The sequence below is a fragment of the Gymnoscopelus microlampas genome (assembly GCF_963454915.1).
Source record: "Gymnoscopelus microlampas genome assembly, chromosome: 5".
Taxonomy (NCBI): Eukaryota; Metazoa; Chordata; class Actinopteri; order Myctophiformes; family Myctophidae; genus Gymnoscopelus; species Gymnoscopelus microlampas.
Genome location: NC_139942.1, coordinates 38,912,841 through 38,937,465, shown reverse-complemented (window position 1 = coordinate 38,937,465; position 24,625 = coordinate 38,912,841). Strand labels below are relative to the sequence as shown.

General features: G+C 43.9%; 1 protein-coding gene across 1 annotated transcript in view; it reads right to left on the bottom strand.

Moving 5' to 3' along the window:
- Positions 1–24,625, bottom strand: part of LOC311045080 (disabled homolog 1-like) — a gene marked incomplete at both ends in the record, with an annotated part of 44,409 nt that overhangs the window by 4,015 nt on the left and 15,769 nt on the right. The window contains 9 exons of the mRNA XM_084056889.1: positions 388–790; positions 1,995–2,109; positions 3,160–3,207; positions 6,007–6,069; positions 7,724–7,789; positions 10,270–10,308; positions 11,591–11,710; positions 15,912–16,043; positions 21,464–21,562. Of these exons, the coding sequence (XP_083913015.1) occupies positions 388–790; positions 1,995–2,109; positions 3,160–3,207; positions 6,007–6,069; positions 7,724–7,789; positions 10,270–10,308; positions 11,591–11,710; positions 15,912–16,043; positions 21,464–21,562 (1,085 nt within the window). The remainder of the gene's footprint in view (positions 1–387; positions 791–1,994; positions 2,110–3,159; positions 3,208–6,006; positions 6,070–7,723; positions 7,790–10,269; positions 10,309–11,590; positions 11,711–15,911; positions 16,044–21,463; positions 21,563–24,625) is intronic.

The window sequence follows — 24,625 nt, the reverse complement described above, 5'->3', positions numbered from 1 at the left end:
CCACTTTGCCGATCCCGTCGGCCTCCGTTCTAATGACGAAACTGAAACGCCATTTTCTCTTTGTAGTGAGGCACCGTTTGACACGTGGTTTTCACTGGTAGAAGCAGGGAGATGTCCGCGATGTGTACAAACAGTGCAGAGCTAAATCTTAAGGATTTTAACAAGGTCTATGGCGATGTGAAAAAAACAAAAAAACAACAATAAAACGTTGGCACTGGTGAGTACATTATGAGATTAACCTCTGGCATGGAATGTGTTAAGAATGTGACAAAAATAAAAAGACATCCATGAATTCAAGTCTCCAATGGGTGACTAATAATCGATAGACAAAAAGTCATTTGTCTCCACTCCACCGTGTGGCATTTAAGTGGTTACGGTACTTCCCACCACTCACCTCCGGCTCCAGAAGTGGAAGGACCCTCGCCGGCGTCGTAGTCCCCGCTGAGGAGGCCCTCCCTGCCCAGGCTCAGCTGCCTATGGAACAACAGGGCGGGGTCGGCCGAGTGCTGGGGACTGGTGATGGCGGAGGAGGGGGCCGACATGTCGCCGCAGGCCTGGGGGCACATGGTGGTGGTGATGGGCACCAGGCCCTGGAGCATGGCGGCGTGGTAGCCCATGGCCGCCCACTGCTGCTGCGTGGCCGGGAAGATGTTGGCCTGGCTCCAGATGACGCCGGGCTGACCGCCGGGGAGCACCTGAGCCACCGGGAAGGCCAGGGTCTGAGCCTGGCCGGGGAACGGCCCCTGCTGGGCCCACTGGGCGGCCTGCACCGGCCCCATGGTCATGTAACCTGGAGAGGACGATAGATAGACGAGGAGGGAGGAGAAACACGTGACATCAGGACATTGGTTGGTAAAGCAACCTGAGCTTTCACTGAGTGGGTCACTCTTAACTTGTGACATGGAGTGTTTTGCTATGTTAATATTGCCATATTGTGTTTTTTTAAAGGAGCATACCAACATCAATACATCGTCTATTCAGAGCCGCGGCCATAAACCATACATAATCAGTCCATAATGGCTTTATTTTTAGAAGTTGTGTTTGTTTGCTAAAATGTCACCCAACATACCTGAATAATTGAACGAATTTTTCTTCTTTTCTCAAGAAACTATTTTCAGGTACACTCTTCAAATTTAAAAAAGTTTGTGTGTTGGACATGACAGTTGATGGTTTGGTTTGACAGCTGAGGTTTTCTGCCCATTTTTTAAGTCAAGATGTAGAAGTTTAGCCTCTCGGGACCTATACGATTGCTAAATGACAGGCTCTGGTCCTATTTTAGGACCTGACACCCAGTTCTACCACGGTACCGAACAGTGTACTGCTGCATAGGGGTTTGCTATTCATGTTTTCACGTCGTGCATTTTGTCCTGATACCTGCAGTGGTATAAAGTAACTAAGTACATTCACTCAAGTACTGTACTATTTTAGTACAATTTTGAGGTATTTTTACTCTACTGGAGTATTTCCAATTTTCAGTACTTTTACGTCTACTCCACTACACCTCAGAGGCAAATATTGTACTTTTACTCCACTACAATTACTTGAAAACTTAAGTTACTAGTTACTTAGTAGATTTTGATTATTATTACAAAACATACAATAACGACTTCAGTCCTACAGTATATACATTTCGGCCATTTGAAAATAGCAGATCTACAAGCCCACAATGCGTTGCGACGCATAGTGAGCTTGTAGATCGGCTATTTTCAAAAGATTGTTATACTATATATTTGAAAACTTGTGAAATGAGACATTCATTTTGATACCAATACTTTTGTACTTTTATTCAAGTACATTTTGAATTCCAGACTTTTACTTCTACATTGCAGTATTGATACTTTTACTTAAGAAAAACACCTGAGTACTTTTTTCCACCACTGGTAATTCATGTTTTCACGTGGCGCTAGCCTGGTTCCATACCATAGACCCCGCCCACTCTCTGAGCTTCAGTCTGATAATCAGGCTAACGTGGTGCATTTTGTCCTGATAGTTACCTGATGGTACAGACCCGGGGCTGAATGGAGCGTACATCTCAGCGGGGTGCTGCTGCTGCTGCTGCTGGCGGTGACTCCTGCTAGGGTCCAGTGTGTTGGCAGGTGACGGGGGCATCTGGAAGGACAGGAACAGAAAGAAAGAAAGAAATACACACACACACAAGTTTGTATTAGTATACTTGTGAGAACATCCACATTTTAGGACAGCACTTGATTTAAAAAAGGCATTTTTAACCGAAACCCTAAAGCCAGAGTTACGACACCAGCGCACAACTACACATAAATCAGGCATAACTCAAACCTCAACTCTAACCACCTAATCCACCTAATCATTATCCTAACCTCAACCTGAATCTTTTCCTAAATGAAAGCATAACTCAAAAAATTGGTATTTATGTAATTTCTTTAAAAAAATATAATTTATTTTTATTTTTATTTTTTTAAATGTTTATTTTATTTTAGAGTAGCCAATTACTTTTACCCCCTTTTTCTCCCCAATTTAGTCGTTATGCCAATTGATTCCTCCCCACACGCATTTCTGTGTTGTCACTGCTGTTGTAATCCTCCTGACTCACCGCCCCCCACCGGGAGGACGTTATTTATTTTTTACCATAAAACAACCATTTATCTTGTGTGGGGGCTGGGAAAATGATCCTCACAATGTATACTTCTCAAGTTCTACTATAGTTGTTGGAACATTTGGCCCTCACAAGTTTAGTAAAACAAGTGCCCGCACGCACGCGCGCGGGAGTCACCATCAAAGTCAAGGCAAAGTCACAGGAAATTTCCCCCTCTCCAGTATTAAATGGGTTATTGAGTAAATTAATATCCCTGTGTTGCTGTCATGATGGCGAAGCCACCACTACTATTGTCCTTGTAGAATACAATTATCAGAGATTTGATTAGAGTCTTTATTGCTACGCGACCGGAGGTCGGTGGAAATTGCTTGCGGCTCCGCGTGATGGAATACAATATGCTGAAGATGTGACGTTAAAGACAGAATATGAACGGTATAATGCAGGACCGGTGTAAGTTTCTACAAAACTCTATGAAATCCATTTGACACTCCACAGTCCCAATCCAATCATTTCACTAATGGCATTCTCAGCGTCAGAATGCCTCGAAGGCAAGGGTACGCTTTTCATCCGGTCGTTGGTGTACTCACCGAGGGGGGAGTGGACATGTCGCCGAAAAGATCAAAGTGGTTGATGTTCTGCATTTCGCACCCCGGAGCAGAGAGAGAGAGAGAGAGAGACAGAGAGTGAGAGTGAGCGTGAGAGAGACACACAGAGAGAGAGAGAGAGAGAGAGAGAGAGAGAGAGAGAGAGAGACACGCACACACACACACACACACACACACACACACACACACACACACACACACACACACACACACACACACACACACACACACACACACACACACACACACACACACACACACACACACACACACACACACACACACACACACACAGTAAAGTGATATTTCATGGCAAAGTGATGACACCACGTTTGCACAGTCATGACACGTCAACACAGGGTTATGTGGCAGTTGTGTGGGTGGGTGGTGGGTAGGTGGTTGTGGTGGGGAGTGGTGGGGAGGGGGGGGGTGGGGGTGAAATATATTCAATATAGTCACAATGACAATCGTACCGAGGACGGCGAGAAACAACTACTCCCTTCCCCAGTTTCATTATCAGAAAATGGATCTAAAATGAATCCCACATTGCTGGCTATAATTGGATTGGTAAAAGGCTATTCAAGCCCAATAAAACACGCACTGATTAGATATTCTTATGTCTGCCAATCAAGAGGGCCCTCGAGAGCCCCGTGACGCATTGTCATGCTGATTCCGCTCCGCGTATGTAGCTAGGATTGTATTCGATTTCGATGAATGAATGAATGAATGAATGAGCATCCAGACGAGGAAGCACCTTGAAGGCACCCACAACCCACCCCACCCTGCCCTATAGGCTTAAGGCCAATACGTCCACCTCTGTTTTCCCCTATGCTACAGCAGATGGATGACGGCCTACAAGTTCATTTGAATGGATAAGTTGCATGAATTGCTAGTTACAGGTGTGTGGCGCCATGCATAAGCAGACTATGAATCGCGGCAAAGCACGTAGCACATGTGGCCAGCAAACGTCTTTTTTTTTTTTGCATGCCGTAAATACAGAAGTTCACAAACACATGACAATGATGGATTTAATTGAAAAGAATAAAAATAAAAATAAGAGGACTGAATGGGAGAACGCAGCAATCAGTGTTGCTGAGAAAAGGGGGGGAGGGTCTACATGGAACAAGCTAGGATATCTAACTGTTTCCTCGGTACTGTATAGTCACTCGACAAAACAAAAAGGTTGATAAAAGAGTCAAGAGAGATAAAAGGAGTAAGTAAGCATAGAGATTCTACACAGAGGTCTCCCCTCAAGGACTGACACACCTCAGGGGGGGAAAAGCTCCAACTGAATGAACAGACAAACAGTAACACTTAAGAGATATGGCAGCGCTGATACTTATGCTAGCATGGGGCTGTTGGGTTGTGATAGCCCGGGCCAGGGCCAGCACATTATCTGTTTGATATGCTGAGCAACAAGCAAACAAGCGGCAAAGAGCGGCAGCACTTTGCGAGGGCTGTTTTCGTCGCGAGGAAAATCTTCCCCCGCGCAAATAGGCTTGAATAAATGTTTTGATTTATGGTTTGAGAGATGCGACAGAAAAACAAAACAAAAGTCACTGCAATGGTGGAAGGAGGACTCATGAAATCTACAGCCCCGGAGTAGACGGAAATACATTTTCAGTTTGCAGAAAATGAAAAAGACAGCACCACTTTGTCGTGCCATTACCGGACGAAATGAGTTTGCTGCTGAAAATATATTGCTGTCTATTTAGGTACGGCTGTTTATGAGTCTTGGATAAGAGTCTGTTGATTTGATTGCATGTAGCTGTGACTACACTGCATGCAGCTCAACCACACGCCCACTCCACCTACGTACAAACCTCTTCTGGTCACCTCTGTGGATGATGGCCCAACCTCCCATTTATTCTGTCCATTATAAGCATTCCCCATGGATTGGACCGACAAAGTCATCATAATGTAACTGTCCAGGCCATCTGATCCTGTCACGTTTCAAATTCCTGCGTAACATTGGATTTGTACGCCGAGCCTGCCTCCCTAATGTCCTGTGAAATTGGCGACACGTCCAACTTTGGTTGACCAATCAATTAGTCTTATGTCTTTGAGCAGGCGAGGCATGACTGATTTAGCGCTGTTTCATCATGATCAAAGAGAAGTCGCTGCAAATCGTCGACGGTCGGGGGGGAACCTTGTATGTCCAAAGAGGTTACTTTTCAGGAAATGGAAAAAATAATTTGTGTTCCAATGGCTCCAGTGTAGTTATTATTTAGTCACAAGCTTTTATACTTTTCACGTTAATACTTTTCATTGGTTCAATACTTATACAAAATCCACAGACAGACTTAACCACTTTCACTTTCAAAGCTTTTTCCAATACAGCAAAAAATAGCAGATCTACAAGCTCACCACGCATTGTCATGCGACACGTTGTGAGCTTGTAAATGCGCTATTTTTGCTACTTTTGTGTGACACTGTAGTATGACGAAGTAGGGCATTAATTTACGAAGAAACGTAAAGACTTGAAATATGGAGATAGGAGGTTTCTTGCCGACGGCAACGAAATGCAGCTTAACCCTGGCACGAGTCGTTTCTCACCCAGGAAATCTTTTGCAGGGTACCGGGGGCAATAACTACAGTACCTCTAAAGCAAATGAGGCTTTGCTGTGAGTAATAGCGGTGACAGAATCTAAATGCTGAACGGGCGAGAGTGAAAATGTCAGATGAGGCTGGCACAAGACGGGCTGTGAATGGACACTGGAGAAAGGGGGCTTTAGGGCATTTCACTTCAAAAGGGTCTCACAGAGAGGCTTGCACGTAGGAGGATATGGCGACAAATAAATAGAAAACAAACCAAAAAAAAACACCTACAGTCATGAAATGGCGCTTTGGGACGTCATAGATCCCTTCCTTCTGCTGACTGTTGGTTGGGACCTGCATTGGATCGGAGGTCGATTGAAATGAAGAGTAAGTAAGTGAGCAACACCATTCTGTATTTTTGTAAAGGTTGGTTGGTTATTTAAAAAGGAAAAAAAACAAGACCTTGAAGAACTGAGCTATTTCGACCGAGAAAAAGCTTTGTTCATCCATTTAGATTTGGTCTATACAAATACTTTTTCCTTGCTAGACATACGTCCTGGTCTTTTAGAGCAATGGTGCTATGCAAATTCTACAGTTGTTCCACTGAATCAATTCTACTTAAATCAATATTGATTGTAAACAATGCTTGAAGATTGTGCGCCCTGGTTCATTGGGTATTAAGGAAGGCCATTGTTATTCTGCAACGGTACGTCTCAACTGGCTAACGTCTCGACACCGAGAAAATGTCTCAGCTCTGTTCTCCTTTGTATATTTCCCTCACATTTATCTATTAGGTGCAGTCAACAATCCCCTGCATTAACTCTCTCATTCTCCGTCTTTCTCAGTGGCCGACACGGCTTTTGGCTACATTTTCTTCAAGTCTATTGATCTCGCATCATTCTGAGATCAAATGGCATGGAGGGTGATTAATCTCTCCCTGCATCTTTCATCTTCAGAGAAGCGAGGGGGTACAGAAGGAGGAGGAGGGTACAGAGAGAGAGAGACAGAGAGAGAGAGAGACGGAGAAGGAAGGGGTTAGGATTAAACTACACAACCGGCCCCTAGAGTCCTACAGTATTGTATGTTTGGTCCCCTCAAACAGTCTGAAGCAAAAAGGTCAACGTTGTAGATATCTAAACCTGCCACACAGGCTTTAGGTGAACACATTCTTCTAAACCACCTGACCTTGACTGTCTGTGCAGCACCTGAATGAAACATAATGCTAGCTAGACATGGTGTAATTTACAAACACCTCCCTCCATTTTTGAAATGTTAAACGAGAGCTGAGCCTACTGCCATAGATCTTACAGCGGTATGTTGGATATTAACATAATGGCCTTTCCTGTTTTACCCAGTGGCACAGTACTGTTGAATCAGCAAAAACTCTCTTATGTCTGTTTTTGATTTACAGTGGCATTAGTACTTTCTCTGAACTCATTAAAGGTAGTAAGTGATATTTTTTTGGTTAAAATGTTAATGCTCTAAATATCTGATAGTAATCATTGCTATAGAGTGTTTGTTCAATCACATGGGTCTCCCTGTCTCTCCAGCTCTTTAATAAAATACTGTACATTTTTCATTTTTCAATTTCAGCCAATCAGGAGAGAGTACCCACTTATCAGCTTCAATTGTATAGTGTTCCAGTTCCAATTGTGTCTGCTGCACTTCTTTGTGTCATCCCTACCAATATGAATTGTTTATCCTGTATCCTGTATGAGTTCTCTCTCCTGATTGGATAAAATTGGTATCCCGACCTGAAAATGCATTTTGCTGTTTACTAAAGAGCTGAAGAGATAGGGAGATCCCTGTTACTGACCAAACACTCTATATAGCAATTATTGCTATAGGAATATAGAGATATTTGACACTTATTTTAGCAAAAATAAATGTACTTTAAAATGCACCTTTAATAAAAATAAAAATTGTGTATCAATAAAAAGGTTACTATTTTCAGCATCTCTCACAGGGTATAAGGAGGAAGGGAAAAGGGTGGGTCTTGTCTTTGTACCTGATAAACGCTCTCCTCTGACTGGAGGCCGCGGAGGGGTTCGTGTCCGGCCTCAAACACAATGTACTACAGAACAGAAGTAGTTGGCAAGGCGAAAGAGGTGTAAGAGAGCCATGAGATGGAGATAAGAGAGGATCAAAATGGAGATGGGAGAGATAGGTGCACAAAACAAAGAGTTGAAGCGAGGTAGAGGGATGCGAGTGGTGAGGGTGGGGGGGTTGGAAGCAAGTTGGGGCAGTGAGGGATCGTTTGAGATTGGGGAAAGGGAAAAACGAAAACAAAGGAAAGGAGAGACGACAGAGGAATGGAGGGAAAGGAAAAGAGAGAGAGAGACGGGGCATGAGAGAAAGGAATGGAGAGAAAGGAAAAGAGTGAGGTGGGAAAAAGAGAGAGCACAAGTAGAATATAGGTCAGGCAGTAGTTCAAGTCACTGTGGAGTAGGGCTAGGCAATTAACCAGACATGGAGAATTTAAGACTCTCTCACCGACTGAATCTTGCTCACGTCGGTTAATCAAATAATTAAAAAATGTTAGTTTTTTTTCTTATCAAAGAATCGACACAAAAACGTTCTAATTGATTTAATTATGAACAACTAAATTGATTAGTCAAATTGACAAGTCAAGCCCAGCTGTATTTTGCAAAAAAAGAGAGCAAAAATAGCCTGCTTTTTGTTTGCTATTATGAAACTAGATTTTATTAAAACGTATTATTTCCTATAATTAATTAAATCGATTAGTTCGATGCTGTATAACTGCTGCACCTGTAATACTTACAGTACAGATCATGTCAGAGAACTATGAGGGCGGTGTACAGAAAGAAATACCATTAATCGTAATCAAGACAAAGGTATTAAATTAAACGATATTGATCATAGTCATATCGCCCAGCCCTACTGTGGAGGTCTATTAGCGCTCCCTTCACCAAAATGAGCCGTGATACTCGCCGTGTCCACCAGTGGTGTAAAGTAACTAAGTACATTTACTCAAGTACTGTACTTAAGTACAATTTTGAGGTATTTTTTACTTTACTGGAGTATTTCCAGTTTTCAGTACTTTTACTTCTACTCCACTACATCTCAGAAGCAAATATTGTACTTTTACTCCTCTACAATTCTTTGAAAACTTTAGTTACTTTTTAGACTTTGATTATTATCGCAAAACACACTAACCACTTCAGCCCTATATACATTTCGTCCATTTGAAAATAGCAGATCTACAAGCTCACAATGCGTAGCGATGCGACGCATTGTGAGCTTGTAGATCGGCTATTTTCAAAATATTTGTAATACATTTTGAACTTGTGAAATGGGACATTATGCACGATGAGTACTTTTACTTTTGTACTTTAAGTATATTTTGATACCAATACTTTTGTACTTCTACTCAAGTAGATTTTTAATTCCGGACATTCACTTGTCACAGAGCATTTCTACCATTGCAGTATTGATACTTTTACTTAAGTAAAACATGAGTGAGTACTTTTTCCACCACTGGTTTCCACCACAAACAAAGACCCACGGATGAGAACCTTCACTTGAGATCCATTATGCTTCCTTCACATTTCGGGTTGAAACCTCGTATGTCCAAAAACTATGACTTTTCAGGGACTGGGAAAAATAACCTGTGTTCCAATGGATCCAATGTAGTTTATTCATTTGTCACAAGCTCTTGTTAATAATGTTCATTAGTTCAATGTTTATAAAGCCCACAGACACACTTAACCACATTCACTTAATCATTTTCATCTTCTTCCAAAAAATAGAGAAAATTGCTATTTTTGGCCATTTTGCCTCTTATACGATGAAGTGGGGCATTCATTTACGAGAAGAAATGTATACATGTAAAAGTTGAAATATGGAGATACAAGGTTTCTGCCCGACAGCAATTATTTTGAGTCTCATTTCTGGATCTCAGATGAAAGAGTCCACCCCGCGGCCTTGCATGGATTTACTGTCAGTCAACATCAACATAATAATAAAAAAACAAAACAAAAAAAACTGCAAATGGAATGTTGGTATGCAAACGCATTTGCGACAGAAGCTACAGAATAAAGAATAGAGATGGTTTTAGGATGTGTTCGGTGGGGGCGGGGGGGCGGCGTACCGCTGAACATTACATTCAGAGTAATAAGAGTTAGTGTTGTCTGTATTCAGTGTGAGCAAACAAATACAAAAATCAGGTTCAGCCAAATGCCGGGGGGGGTGGGGGGTGGGGGGGTCAAGAGGATAACAACAACCAGTTGGGCGTAGGGCGGGGGAGAGGGGGGGGTCTTTGGAAGAAATCAGGACATTGACACAGATCAACTTAAAAAAGTATGGTTTTACGACACTGCACCGGCAAATGGGAGTCGAATGGTTGAACGGCATTGTCCACTAGGATGGTCTACTGTGTCTTACTGGAATGGTGGAGTATCATGAGCCATTCATTCGAGCAGATCGGAGAAGGTTATCTGCATTACTGATCAATAACTTCTAATTCCCGGTTTAAGACTTCATCACAATTGAAAACAAGCACGTTGTGGTCGCACTGTGTGCCCAAGAACGTACCTGGTACACTGGATCGTCCACCTCGTCCTCCAGGATGGTCTGTGTGGCGATGGAAAAGACAAGCATGTTTTTTTTTTCATCATACAATACAACAGATCAGCGGAATTCCCAACCTTTTCTGGACCGCAGGGCCCACTTAAACGCTTTGTTTCGGAAGGGCGGCTGACCTGAGGCCGATTCTACAAATGCCTTCTAAATCAGTAGTTCTCACACTTTCAAGATTTTAAAAAATAGCAGATGTGCGAGCTTGTTTATCTCCTATTGTTGAATTGCCAACGCAAAAACCTAAAATGATACAGATGCTTTCACGGAGCATGTTTATTTCAATGATCAATCACTTGATTGAGATCCCGCTTAGATCACTGCAACTAACGTGGCATACTAATATATAATATAAGTTCCTATTTATCAGCATCACAAAAAATGTCAAGGTTTTAAAGAAAGAATACCATGACTGTTATGTTATCAACAGTCTTTAGTGCTTTGCTAATTATTTGGGGACCCACTTGCAATGCTCTCACGGCCCACCTGTGGGTCTAATTAATCACTTAATCGTCTGATTAACCACTTAACCCTGTATTATAATTTGTTGTATAGCGGAAAATAACTGATCTACAAGCTCACAGGTTAGGAATCGCTGCAATAGATCACAGTAAAACAGCAGGAAGAAGCAGAGAAGACAGGGAGAGTTGAGAGATAGATCCCAAATGGGAATTTGACAGTTTTATCGTCTCATTAGATGACAATAATAGGACAACAGGGAAAAAGGAAGCAGGGCTACTTATTATATCCGCATGCAGAATGAGCACAATTCCACACAGAATGAGTGACATTGGCCTTTACTGAAAACGTTATTTATACGATATACTGTACTGTACAACATGCATGCATACTTGTTACAGTAGACACACACGCGCGCGCATACACGCGCGCATGCGTACCCACACACAAACACTTATGCACTTACACACACACACATACACACGAGCGTGTGCGCGCGCACACACACATACACGCAAGCACGCACAATCTTGCTTTAACCGTGAACAATATTCAACAAAGCCTGGACTTTGCATCTTTCGGCATTCAGGTGGGCAAAGGAAATGAGCATTCCAGCCAACTGTATCCTTTGATGCACCTGCAAAAGCCACTCAAAAAAGCAGCTTGAAAGAACTGTGATTTCTATTGAGTGACTGCCTGAATGGGGACTAATTTACCGGTTACACTGAGTAATCTCGCCGCAGGGGAATGGGGGTTAAGCACAGCCATATATATCGAGTGGTGAGATCATGGCGGGCGGACCAATCGCTGTGCTCCTTACCTGGTAGACGGCCTGCTCGCAATGCTTGTCCTTCTGAGCCTTCTTCTCTAGCTCCTCCCGCTGCTTGATGTCATAGATAAGCGTGAAGAGGTCACGCAGGTCAATGATGAGCGGCTCCGCCTGGGGATGATGGAGGAAGCATTTATAGTTAACATTTTGTTCAATACGTTGTTGTTCTTACAAAATAATTATGTAAATTCCATCGTGTTTCAAAAAGCATTATACCTGTATATATACCGTGTATATGCAGTATATAATGCTTATTGAAACAGAATAAAAACAAGATGGCAATTATCTAACTATATAAATGCCGACCAACTTCCGCACCCTCGGTGTCCACACCCCACAGCTCTGTTATCGACTAAACAACGCACCGCCAGACCACATGTCGCCAACTGACTCGCCACGCCGGCCGCGCTGAATTTACGCCTCGCGTAGGGGACATCTCACTGCTCAATACACCTTTTCCACCGCGCAACATAATTAATTCTACTCACCAAATGTCGGACAAAACGGAAGGGGAGGCAGCTTCGTACCGTTTACCCTGCGCACGACCTCATCACCACAACAGCACGCAGCCGCTGCGGGTTTTTTTTCCTTTTTTTCCAAACTTTTTTTTTGGTCACCATTTTCTCCAGGCACCATTTCTGGTGTAACGTCGGGTGTTTCTTTTCACCAGCCAATCACCTTTCACGTTGCCACGTCCGTTGCCACGTCGCGCTGACGTACGCTAAACAAGCGCTGCCGTGCGCACAATGCAAACGAGCCCAAAGGCGCGCAAAAATCAGCCGACCATTGCTTAGACACAAAGTCAGACCTGGCAACGCAGCCTACGCCAATCATGTGTGAGAGATCTACAAGCTATGGGGCAGAGACGCCACCGTATCTTAGCAACAACTACAGCGCTCACTCTCATTGGTCGTGTCACGCTAAGAGCAGTCTCCAGACAATGGCATCGCAGACAGCTTGCTGTTACTGCTGTAGCCATCACAGGCAGTTGCAGCACGACGGACAGGGCGCTGTGATAGCTGCCATGTCGCTAACGCTAACCTGGTTGTCATGCCTGCAGCGGCTGTGCAATCACTTTGTCAACAATGCACGTTCGTGTGGTGAATGTCTATATTGCTGCTCAGTTCGTCCATTGTAGATGGTGTATGTTTGTGTGTGTCTTCTGGAGAACTATGTAGCTCCACAGCAACTACAGTAACTAACGTAATGGCAGGACCGCCCCGTGCAACGCATGTTAGCCTGCATTATGGTCATGTAGTAATTTCAGATAATTTCGCTCCGATTACAGCAGTGTTTATCAACCCTTTCACGCCGCCCCCCCCCCCCCCCCCCCCCCCCCCCCCAAATACACGTACTTGATCTGGGACCCCCCCATTCTGTTTGACTCCGTTCCACAAGTAAATATTATGAAAATAGCCGATCTACAAGCTCGAAACGCCTCACGTTCAGAGGCTTTGTAAGCTTGGAGATCGGCTATTTTCTACATGATTGCCTCTTTCTTACATTCTTTGCCAATGTGGCCCATGTTTTCATAGCATAGTTTATTGACTACTTCTGTTGCAGAAATGGCCATTTCCTTTACTTTCGGTTTTTCATTGTCTCCGCCAGGCCGAAAGGCATGGCGCAAGACTATGTTTCACCCCCTGTCCGTCCGTCTGTGATAGCTAATCTCTCACATCGTTGACTTGATCGCAGCAAAATAACAGCCCGATGTGGAGAGTCAGTGAGAGCTGGATAAACGACGTAAAATGTGTCAAAAGGAGTCTGTACGGCTGTCGATAAATGAACACATGACGTCGGTGGGAGAGCAGATATTGTGTCTTTTGGACAAACAGCAGCGTGGTGCTGATGTTTGTTGTGTGAAGCAGCTTAATGTCAGAGTGTTTGTGTTGGAGCGCCTCAGTGCGGCTGCAGAGTTCATGTGCAACCTCTTCCAGAGAGACACAGAGACACTAGAAACTCTGCTGGGGAAAAAAAAAACTGCTGGGCATTGACTTTCCTATGGACATTGATCTACACACTGCAGGTATATCTGCTACACACACAACATCAAACTACACACTGCAGGTATGATGCAGCGTTTGCATTACAGCCAGCATGCCAGCGTAGTTCCCATATGGTTTCAAGGTGGGCTAAACCATATGGACCCCATGTCAGCAATGTCAGCGGCATCCACTTCAGTCCCAACTGCGATGCCCATGCAGGCTATAAGTAGCTTCTACCTGGCCCTTAGGTGGGCCCCAACTAGCCATGTTTATGTGGGACCAAGGCGGGTCCTAACTGGGTTTGCCCATGCAGGCTTTAACTGGGTTCTACCTGGGCCCTAGGTGTACCCTAACCAACCACAGTGCAGTGCCCATCGCTCCAATTGTTGTGACGTCAGGGCTCTCAATACTGCACATTGGTGGAGGAGGAGGGGCCGCAGGGCGACCGCACACATCGCTGAACCAATGGTAGCCCACGGATGTTTCCTCTGTGGATTTACAATCTGCCCCTCTATGCCACATATCATCCGCACTACAGGGTCTTCACTGACCGAGCCACGGCCCCACTGACCCTCATGACGCTACGCCACTTAAACGTGCGGCAGCATGCGCTGGGTTGCCAGGTTTGCACAGCCTGCGCCAGAAACAAGCAACCACCTTCATGAAAAAAAAAAAAACACCGACATGGTCCGCAATGTTCCAGGGGTGTCCCCGCGCGTCCCAACACTCCACAGGGGGTCAGTGGACCATCAGGGGGTCCGCGGACCCCCTGTGGACCCCCTGAAACATAAGAAATATTATTTCTTCAAATTTTTTCCTTTTTCAAAAAAACTTTTCCACAGTTTCACTCCGGCGATTTGGGTCCCCCTATATACACACGCCTGGGCCCCGTGCGCGGCTGGGGTTGAGGGGGGCGTAGCCCCCCGAAACTCTAGTGAAATATAAAGGGCAATGAGAAATGGAATAAACACTAAAGGTATCAAACAATAAAACTAATTATAGAGCTCCTCAGACAGGTCGTTCTAGAGACAACTGGACCCAATAGCAAAGGTAGACTTTGGTCACCCGTTGTCTTCAGCATCGACCTCCACAAGACCACAACCCACCAACTGATCTCACACACGTTCCCCCCTCTCTGCTTCAGCCAGGTGAAAAGCACCTGTTTTGTTGTTAGGTTGGAATAAAAACCCACAGCCAGCTCATGAAACATAAGTGGAGAATTCTACATTAGGGGTTCCCAAAACCTTTCAGCTCAAGACCCCTTAGTGTTCCCTAAAAAAGCGAATCTACAAGCTCACAATGCGTCGCACTGCGTTTTTGTCTCCGGCACTGTTGGACCGATCAACGTCAAACTTTGCACGCACACTCCTAGTAGGCCAAGGAAAAACCTATCCCCCAGATGTTTTAAAACGGTGGCGCTATAACAGAACCCTTCACGTTTTGGCATATCACTCTTGAAGCATAGGTTGTACATTCAAAAGGTCAAAAGGTCACACATCTGAGTACACCTGTGCTACTGTCATTAAAACTGTTAGACGGGAGCGTCTCCACAGACAGTGATTATATAACGTATTTAAACTTGTGAAAACTATCACCCATCACCACCTTGTAATGTGACATTAATGGAGTTCTTTGACTGGGAGGACTTTTATTTCAGAGGACAAAAGAAGTCAGATGAGGAGAACGGAGAGCGGTCAAGAACAAGGAAGGCAAGGAAGAGGAGGGGGATGAAGGACAGCAGGAAGATGGAGAGAAGAAGAAAAGAGGGTGGATTATGATGACAGAGGAGGCCGGGTATGGCACAGACAAGGAGGAAGAATGTTAACGAAATGAGGAGGAAAGGAGAGGAGAGGAGAGGTGAGGACAGGAGAGGAGGTAGAGTAGGGTAACGAGGAGAAAGCAAAGACACCAATTACGGGATGAAGGGAGGAGAATGGAAGAGGTAAACCAGGGGATAATGTGGTGGGAGATGAATAATAGCGTGTTAAGAAGAGGACAATGAGGAGGAAGGAGACTGAGAGGTAGGAGCTATCTAGGAAGAGGAATTAGGAAGAGAAGGGTAATATGAATATGAGGATGACTCATCCTGTTTTCCACAGATGTGTTTTCATATTCAGAGGAATTGATCCGCACGCACTGAACAATAACAACCTGCAAGCACTAAACCACTTAATCCCTCCCTATACACGTCATCGTACGACAAATAGCAAAAATGGCCGATCTAAAAGCTCATGTACTTGTGAGCTTAAATAGATCGGCCAGGTTTAAAGTGGTTAACAGAGCCCATCTACTGATGGGCGGGTTGACCTTCATGAGTAAATACTCACTGATTGTCCCGTCTTGATGGCCACAAACCTGTGGTGACCCTCCTTCCCACAGACATAGCCGAAGGCCCGGTGGTCCCTGGTGTCCTTGGCAATGTAGCTGATCTCGTGGACCGAGTGGTGATGCAGCAGTATCTGGAAGAAACAAAAAGATGTGGTTTAATGTGGAGAAGATTCTAATACTTATCCCCCTTTTTTGTCTTTTGTTTGCTTAGTTTTTAGGTTATTCTCCTAATAAAGTTTTTTTCTTTAGAATCGCAATTTGTATAAATATTTTATTAGAACAGAAGTGCTTCACAAGGACAAGTATAACAGGTATAATTAAGAAATTCACTGATTTTTCATCTACAGTACAACCCCACCATGCTCTTTCACTTTTACTTTTCATGGTTCTGTTTTGTGACGTCAAGCAAGCAGTAGTCTCGCGTTACCAGACTGTTGCCTCCCACAATTTACAAATGTTTCCGGCATACAGTCTGGGACTCGGAAGCTCTGATAATGTGTAAGGGGAAAGCGGGTGCCCCTGCCCTACCCACGTCCGTTTCAGCATTGTGCAGTGGCGCAAAGGAGTCCGACTGGAATCAACGAATCTCATAAACATGGTTTATGTCTACTAGTGTCTTCTTTCACAGTTTTTTCGGCATTAATTCCATGATACCTTTCTCAGATTTCTGTGATAAACAATCCTGGCACAAATAACATGAATCTACCGCTCCTATGACTATGCTTCCGCCTCGGTTCTGTTTCCACTGGGACTACAGGTCCGCGGGCACCGCGTCGTGATTGGTCGAATGTCTTTCCGGTCTGAACAACTTCCGTTACACAGCTTTCGGGAAGTGGAGTTCCAGACTCTATATAGCATTCAGAGATTGTGGAATAGTTGTCTGGTGACGCGAGACTAAGCAAGCAGCAGCTTCCAGAGGTCAAGCTAGCTTTGAGCCCCAACTATGCACATGCCTGAATCTTACAAAGCAACCTACAGTCATTTATACTTCATCATATGACCCCGACAGCGCCTCATGTCGACACTTGTTTCTAGTTAAAGAAATATGCTGTTTATGTCAGCTGAGAGACACTCATCTTATGCGCATAAAACAGCCTTAACAGCCCAGCAGCAATACGATATAATGTCTTCCATGGCTAGAGGAAGAGGAGACCGTTTTTGACAGGTCTCTTATGTTGGCCACCCACGGTTCAAATCTAAGCTGCACGGTATCTGGAATCTGGTAGTTAGTCCAAATGAGGACAGAATGTCAACAATTGGTCTTCTGTCACGAAGACATAACGCTGCAGTATTTCTACGCTGCCTTTTGCTTCTGTGTCAGATAAAGTGGCTGGAATGGGTTATTCTTTGTCGCACTACTGACAGCAACAAGATTCGACCAGAATAAGTGCCAATTTTTTGCGCTTACTTCCTCTGCTCATTTCCCTCTTCCTCGTGTGTCAGAGGAATAATTTACTGCATGAGTAGTGGTGGTAAATCAGTGAGGCCAGGCAGCCACACAATCCAATTTCCACATGTTTTTCAAATTTATTCTAATCTAAAGGGAATGTTGTTAAGGCCTGCAAATGTGAGGATGTAGTGGGCTGTGAGGATATTCTAAATGAACCCCTAGATAATTGGCAAAACACTACAACTTTAATGATAGTATGAAATTAAAACAATGTGAAAAAAAAACCTTGAAAAATGTGTTTTCATTGTGATACTGATAAATTATGGAGGAGATCTCTGATGGTTAAGTCAAAGAATGGGACCCGCACACCGTCTGGAACTTGCAAAAAAAATGTAGCTCTTTATTTCGACGTTTCGGTCGTTTGGCCTTCATCAGGACAGACTATCAGACTATTGTGATACTGATAAACAGGAGCTTAAAGTATACTATGTTAGTTCCATCGATGGAAGCCGGAACACAATCGATTGATTGATCATTATTAACCCAATTAGACCTGAGGCCGATTCTAAAAACGCCTTCTAAATCCTAACCTAAGTTTTCAGAAAATGTTTTAGACAAATAATTTAACAAAAAACCTGTTGCTATGTACATATAACATCTAAAATGACACAGATGCTTTCCCGGTTTTAAAGGTATACCAACGTATAGCCTTTCCCGGTCTTAAAATGAACATGAACTGAGGATGCACGTGGCCCACCCATCTGACAACTTAACGGCTTTCGTGTTAAGTGGTCACATGGGTGGGCCGCGAACGTTTTCGAGATTTCCAGGTGAGCCCTCCTGATCCACAAAAGGTTGGAAACCCCTGATGTCGTCTTATTACTAACCATGCGTGGCATTCCACACCTAAAATGCCAGGAGGTCAGAAGTACAACGGACACACAAGCAGTGGTGGGAAGTAACTACGGTACCTAAGGTAACTTCGAGGTACTCTTACTTTACTGGAGTATTTCCATTTTACAATACTTTTACCTCTACTCCACTACATCTCAGAGGAAAATATTGTACTTTCTATTTGAAAATATAGCCGATCTTTTATACATGAAACCTTGTTAAAACGGGGCATTCTGCATAATGAGTACTTTTACTTTTGGTAATTTAGGTATATTTTGATGCCAATACTTTTGTACTTTTACTCAAGCAAATTTTGATTACCGGACTTTTAATTACAGTATTGATACTTTTACCTAAGTAAAGAAATTGAGTGCTTTTCCCACCACTGCACACAAGCACATCCACACATTTATATAACCACACACAGGCACAACTACTGTGCACTCAAATTCTATAATTTGGCTCCCAAACCTGCTGCTCCACTAATAGTGGGACGCATGGCGGGAAACTACTCCAGATTAAAGCTAAAATATACAACTAATAATATGACTCCCCTACTCTTCATGAAGACAATCACATCTGCTTTAAATAAAGTATTCGAATCTAGATACTGGCTGCACTACTGTACTGGAATAATCCCCCATCTACCCCGTAATAACTCTAGAGGGGGGCATTAAGTGAGGAGCGTTATTTACGGGGTGTAATCGGTAAATAAAATCGTGGCGCATTAGTTTGGGGGGTTGGGGGTCCAAAACAACAAATGAGCTTGTCAGAAAAAAAGCGCAGTGCTGCCTAGGAGGGGAGGCTGGGGGTTTAATGTCTTATTCCATTACCGGTCAATGACAAAGTGCTATCACCCGCCAGTCACATTGGAAGCGGAAATCAAACGATGGGTCTTCATTTTTAGAGCAGGGTGGAGGGGGGGGGGGGGGGGGGGTTGAGCCGGTAGCCACGGGACCCGCGGCGTTGCATAATTATCGGTTTAGCTCCAACGACAGCCGAGGTGGAGCCGAGGTGTAATTAGCATTAGCAACGATGATCATTAAGGGGTGGAGCGGAGCGCTAATTATCGGTTAGCGCTGATGAGCAGAGTGGGCCTATCTATACGCCAACACTGTGCCCCAGGACCGGGGGAGAGGAGGTCCTCCATCATCCTGTAATGGAACAGCAGGCCTTCCTGCTCCTCCGGGGGTGGTGGTGGTGGGTATTCAGAATGGAGGGTAGGAGAGGGGGGGGATTCATCTCATAACATCATCGTAACAATCATCGCTCACTTGTCTTACTGGTGGTAGCAGACAGCCATACAGGGCTGGGTTCCTAACCACACCCTGCAGCAACAACGTCCTATGAGATAGGTCAGTGGTTCCCAAACTGGGGGTCCCCAAAATATTTTGGACAGCGCGTAGATCGGCTATTTTCACAATTATCTGTGGAACTAAGTCAAACTAAATGTAATGCCTACAATTCCAAGTGCTTGTCAGAGTAGGTGGGGGGTCCCCAGTTCAAATATAATTATTTTGGGGGGTCGCAGTCTGAAAAGTTTGGGAAGCCTTACTATAGGCTGTGTCAAGGGTCAGTCAAGGCAGTTTACTCAGGGTGAAATATCAGACACGAGACTCACATTCTAATGATGCTGGACTCAAACCTTTTTATGGCCTGTGGTGCTGCCTGACTGTCTTATAGAATGATGGAAATCATGTTATTGTTGGCCATATTATAGAACAGTGGTTCTCAACCTTTTCAGGCCGTGACCCCCCAAAATAATCATATTTGAACTGGGGACCCCCTGCACCCTGATAAGCATTTTTGGAATGTAAGTGTTAAGGCATTACATTTAGTTTGACTCGGTTCCACAGATAAATATTGTGAAAATAGCAGATCTACATGATCTTGTAGATCGGCTATTTTCAACATGTTTGCCTCTTTCTTATATTATTTGACAATTTGGCCAACGTTTGACCAGTTTTAATATATGTTTTGCAATAATTGTCTTTTTTTCCATTTCTTTTTTTTTAGGTATTAAAAAGGTTTTAAAAGTCCTTAAATTGTCACTTCACTGTCATCTGGGGACCCGCCCAAAATCATGTGGGGACCCACAAGGGGGTCCCGACCCACAGGTTGAGAACTACTGTTATAAAGTGATTTAAGTCGTTAAATGTCTGAAAACACACATTTAACATGAATCCAATAATGTAGTGGGGGTCCCTGCTTCATCTCTCTCTCAGCTCCAAGGGGTCCTCCTTGGCCTGAGAAACGTCAAAGACCCCAGGTCTCTAATGCATATGAAACTGGGGTCCTTGAAATGCTAAAGGTTGAGAATCACCATAATATACAGTATCAACCAATCAGGTTTAGAATCGCAGTTTACAACCTTTGCTGACTCAGGGGGTCACTTGAAAATCTCAAAAGTGAGCGTGGCTGCTCAAGACCTGGAACTGTGTCATATTTAGATTTGAGCTAAAAAAGCATTATTTTACACTTTGGGCTATTCAAAAATAGCAGATCTACAAGCTCATAGCGCGGCACCGAGTGCCGCGCTATGAGCTTGTAGTTCTGCTATTTTTGAAAAATCTTGAAAATGTGTGCAAAACTTTGAATACATACATTTTTAAAGCGAACATTTTTAACTCAAATCTTTGATTCTGGGGGTCCCTGGAACAACATATTTTGATGGGCGTCGGCGGCCAAATACATATAATTTTGGGGGTCCTTGACATGAAAAAGATTGAGCACCACTGATATAGAAACATACGTTTTTTAGAATACTGTTGAGATTTAGGAGACATGTAGAATCGGCTTCAGGTCTCAATGGGTTAAGTGGTCAGATGGGTGGGCCTTATGCATTTTTAGAGCATGTTTATTTTAACGATCAGTCAATCGATTGTCTTCTAGCTTGGATCAATGGAGTATTTTTTTTAAAGTTCCTATTTATCTGTATCACAATGAAAACAACATTTTCAAGCTTACAAGATTTTAAAAAACATATATGACATTTTAGAATGTATTTTCAATAAAATCTTAGTGTTTTGCCTATTATTTGAGGGGCCCACTTAACATATACACTTATGGCCCATCAATCGCTGGTTTAGAAGATGGCGGCTCTGCCAGCCAGCCAGCTGTGGTGAAGTGAACCCGAACACACTGTATTGCCCTCTGGACGTCCTATACTGTAGGTCCGTGGCAGCAAGCTGGCACGCTGCCCTGCCTGAGAGGAGCTCCCGCCACGGCGGGCCCTCACGGCCAGATCCGACCAACGCCCATACTCACCCCCGATCTCTCGTCGTAAATCTTGATCCCGCCGAAGGAGACCGTCAAGAATACTCGCTGCTTGTGCTCCCCTTTGGAGCGGGCAGAGGAAGCCATTCCCTGCAGGAAATGAGAAGAGAGAAAAAAAAAAGAGGAACATAAAAAGACATGCGGAGATGAAGGGATATGAGCTCAGCATGAAAGGCAAAGCCAAGCCGTCTTCTGATTTCCGACGCAGGTGAGCGTGACAGCGGGGGGGGAGGCAGGGGGTGGGGCGGGGGTGAGGCAGGGTGAGGGTGACAGCTGTTACGTAAGGTGCAATAGGACAGAATGTTCTTTCATGCGTCTTTTCTCTGTCTCTGAAGCTTCGCTCTCTGAAGGATAACGCGCGCGTTTCGAACAACACCTTTGTTGTTGGCATTTTTTTCTTTATTCACTCTTTCCGCTTCAATGTTGTTGTTTTTTTCGTCTTTCTTTCCTGGAAGTTAAGTGAGAGTGAATAGCTCTTGGACGTGACATAAGCGATAACAACAATAACAATAAGGGTGAGGATCTGCTGACTGGAGTAGAAGCTCCGTTTGGAGCTGACGCTGACCGAGCGGCTTGGTGGTGGTGGTGGTGGGGGCAACTTCCTGCTTCCTGCTGACTGCAACAACACACCAAGGCCTTTGAAGTGCTTTTTCCCCCTTCCCCACAGATCCCAACACTTTGTTTTTTATATAAATATATATATATATATATATATATATATATATATATATATATATATATATATATATATATATATATATATATATATATATATATATATATATTGTTGCTGTCAGGCGGAAACCTTGTATGTCCAAAACGGCTACTTTTCGGGAAATGGAGGGAAAAAAAGAACCTGTGTTCCAGTTGATCCGATGTAGTTATTATTTAGTCACAAGCTTGTTTATCCGTGTCATTGGTTAAAACCCACAGACACACTTTAACTTTCAAAATGTTTTCCAAAATGTTTTTTTTGCCGGGACACACTTGCATAACAAAGTAGGGCATTCATTTATGTAAAAAAAAAAAAGACATACAAGGTTTCTGCCCGACAGCAATGACATAAATACATATTCTCCACTCTAACAAAGGACAATTAGCATTTCTGCATTGTTCCTTCCACTTCTTACGACTCCGTGTCTTTGATGTAGCCAAGGCCGCTGACAGGACAGAATGAGGGAAGAGGAGGAGGAGGGGAGATTGGGAGGGGGGGGTCTGCGGAGGTGGGGGGGGGGGGGGGTGCTGCTCGCCGTGCTGAACACGTCTGACAGGACTGAACACATTGGTCACGTTGACGAGGGAGTGGACCCTCACTGGATATTAAGCTCTACAGGAGATCTGAACCGCACTCCATTATAAATCAGAGCAGAACATCATTATACCTCACTTCCCCTGTCATTCTGGGAGAGACGGGGACAAAGAAAAGGCCCGCTGTACTACACGTACGCATGCACGCACACACACGTGCACACAGAGAGAGAAAGAGAGAGAGATGGAGATAGATAAAACAGAGAATAAGGGATGGAAATAACCGTGTGTGTGTATGTGTGTGTGAGAGAGAGAGAGAGAGGAGATGGGAGCCCTCGGCTGCCGTCAATCGTCGATCGGCTCCTCCATTTGGTGGATTAAGTCCTCCAGGAGGCGTGAGGCAGCTCAATAGAGGCTCTTTCACCCTCTTCTATGGCCTGTCCAGATAATAGCGGTCCATTATCGACTGCTGCTGCATCGACTGCGGCTGACCAGTGAGTGGCGGTCCACGGGGCCTTGTACGCGGGTCGGTGTTTGGATGTCATATCGACGCGAGAGGGGAAGAAGAACTTGCTTGCTTTGGGACTTGTACAAGGCACTTAGTTCAGGGGTTCCCAAACCTTTTAAACCCCTATTTCAAAATAGTGGAAATAGCCAATCTAAAAGCTACAATAGTTTTCTTTTCTTGTTTTTTTTAACATGTATGGATTTTTTTCATTTTTTTTCTCTCCAAAGATTTCGGGAATTCTTTTGAAAAACGTTTGATTTTCTTTTTCTGAAATACTTTTCATTTTTTTTTAACTTATTTTGAAATAGTAAAAGAAAAACTAACACAGACTTAGTCTACAATACGTATGGGCGGATGAGAAGGCTTTGCCTGCTGGCTGGGAGCTGTTGTACTGCTCACGACCGCTTCACACTCATTTAAGCCCCGGCAAAGTCTGCAAGGAGATAGTTATAAACCTGAGCGTACGTGCTTTCTCTTTCAGACAGGGATTTACCCCACATCCTCCTCCTGCAAAGATGCTTATGCGCGACTTTTATTCAACAGAGAGAGAGATAAATACAGTACGAACGCCCCTCCCGTTACTTTGAAGGGACTAACTTTAGAGCTGCTTTTTAACAACGGGAACCCTGGCGTCCCGAATCTGGGGCTAATGCTCGGTGAAAAGAGCAAATCTACAAGCTCAAATTGCATGGTGTTGCGACGCGCAGTGAGCTTGTAGATCGGCTATTTTAGCAAAGATGAATTTAGGGTAGAGCGGTTAGTGGTAAGTGGCTTTAGAGGGCTCATCAAGAGAGAACAAAGTTGAGTGGAATCAGCCCACTCCATGCAGACAAAGAGCATGGAGCGCATGTTCATTCTGAAGACATTTGAAAGAGCTTGAAAGACGAAAAGAAAAACAAAAAAGAAAACTTCAAAATAAGTTCACACGAACAGTCTTCTGGCAACATGAACGTGCTGCCGTCGGTTTCCGAATTCACAACTTTATTCCCGTGGGAACGGGCTTGGAATTAATTTTGCATGTGCTACATTTGGAGAGCATGTAACAGAAATCTGAGGAAGAGCCAAACGTCACTCTGGCAGATTAAAAAATCCTTTTAGCGGGAGCTGTTTTTGTATTGCGGGGTAGTTTCTGTTTCAACTACATTTTGGGAGAGTCACATTTAATCCGTTCACAGCCAGACAGTTCCACCATGCAAGCGGGACAGAATACAAGACACAGCACCGGGCAACTCTGACATCCAAATACTGACTTTTGACAGACAGACAAATTAAAACCCACAGTTAGTTACAAGTTAAATGAATTCTCCAGACTTTATAGAGGATAAATGACACTGAAATGTACAGTAATCTGGGACAAACTGTATAATACACACTACGATGTCTTGAACTATGTTACA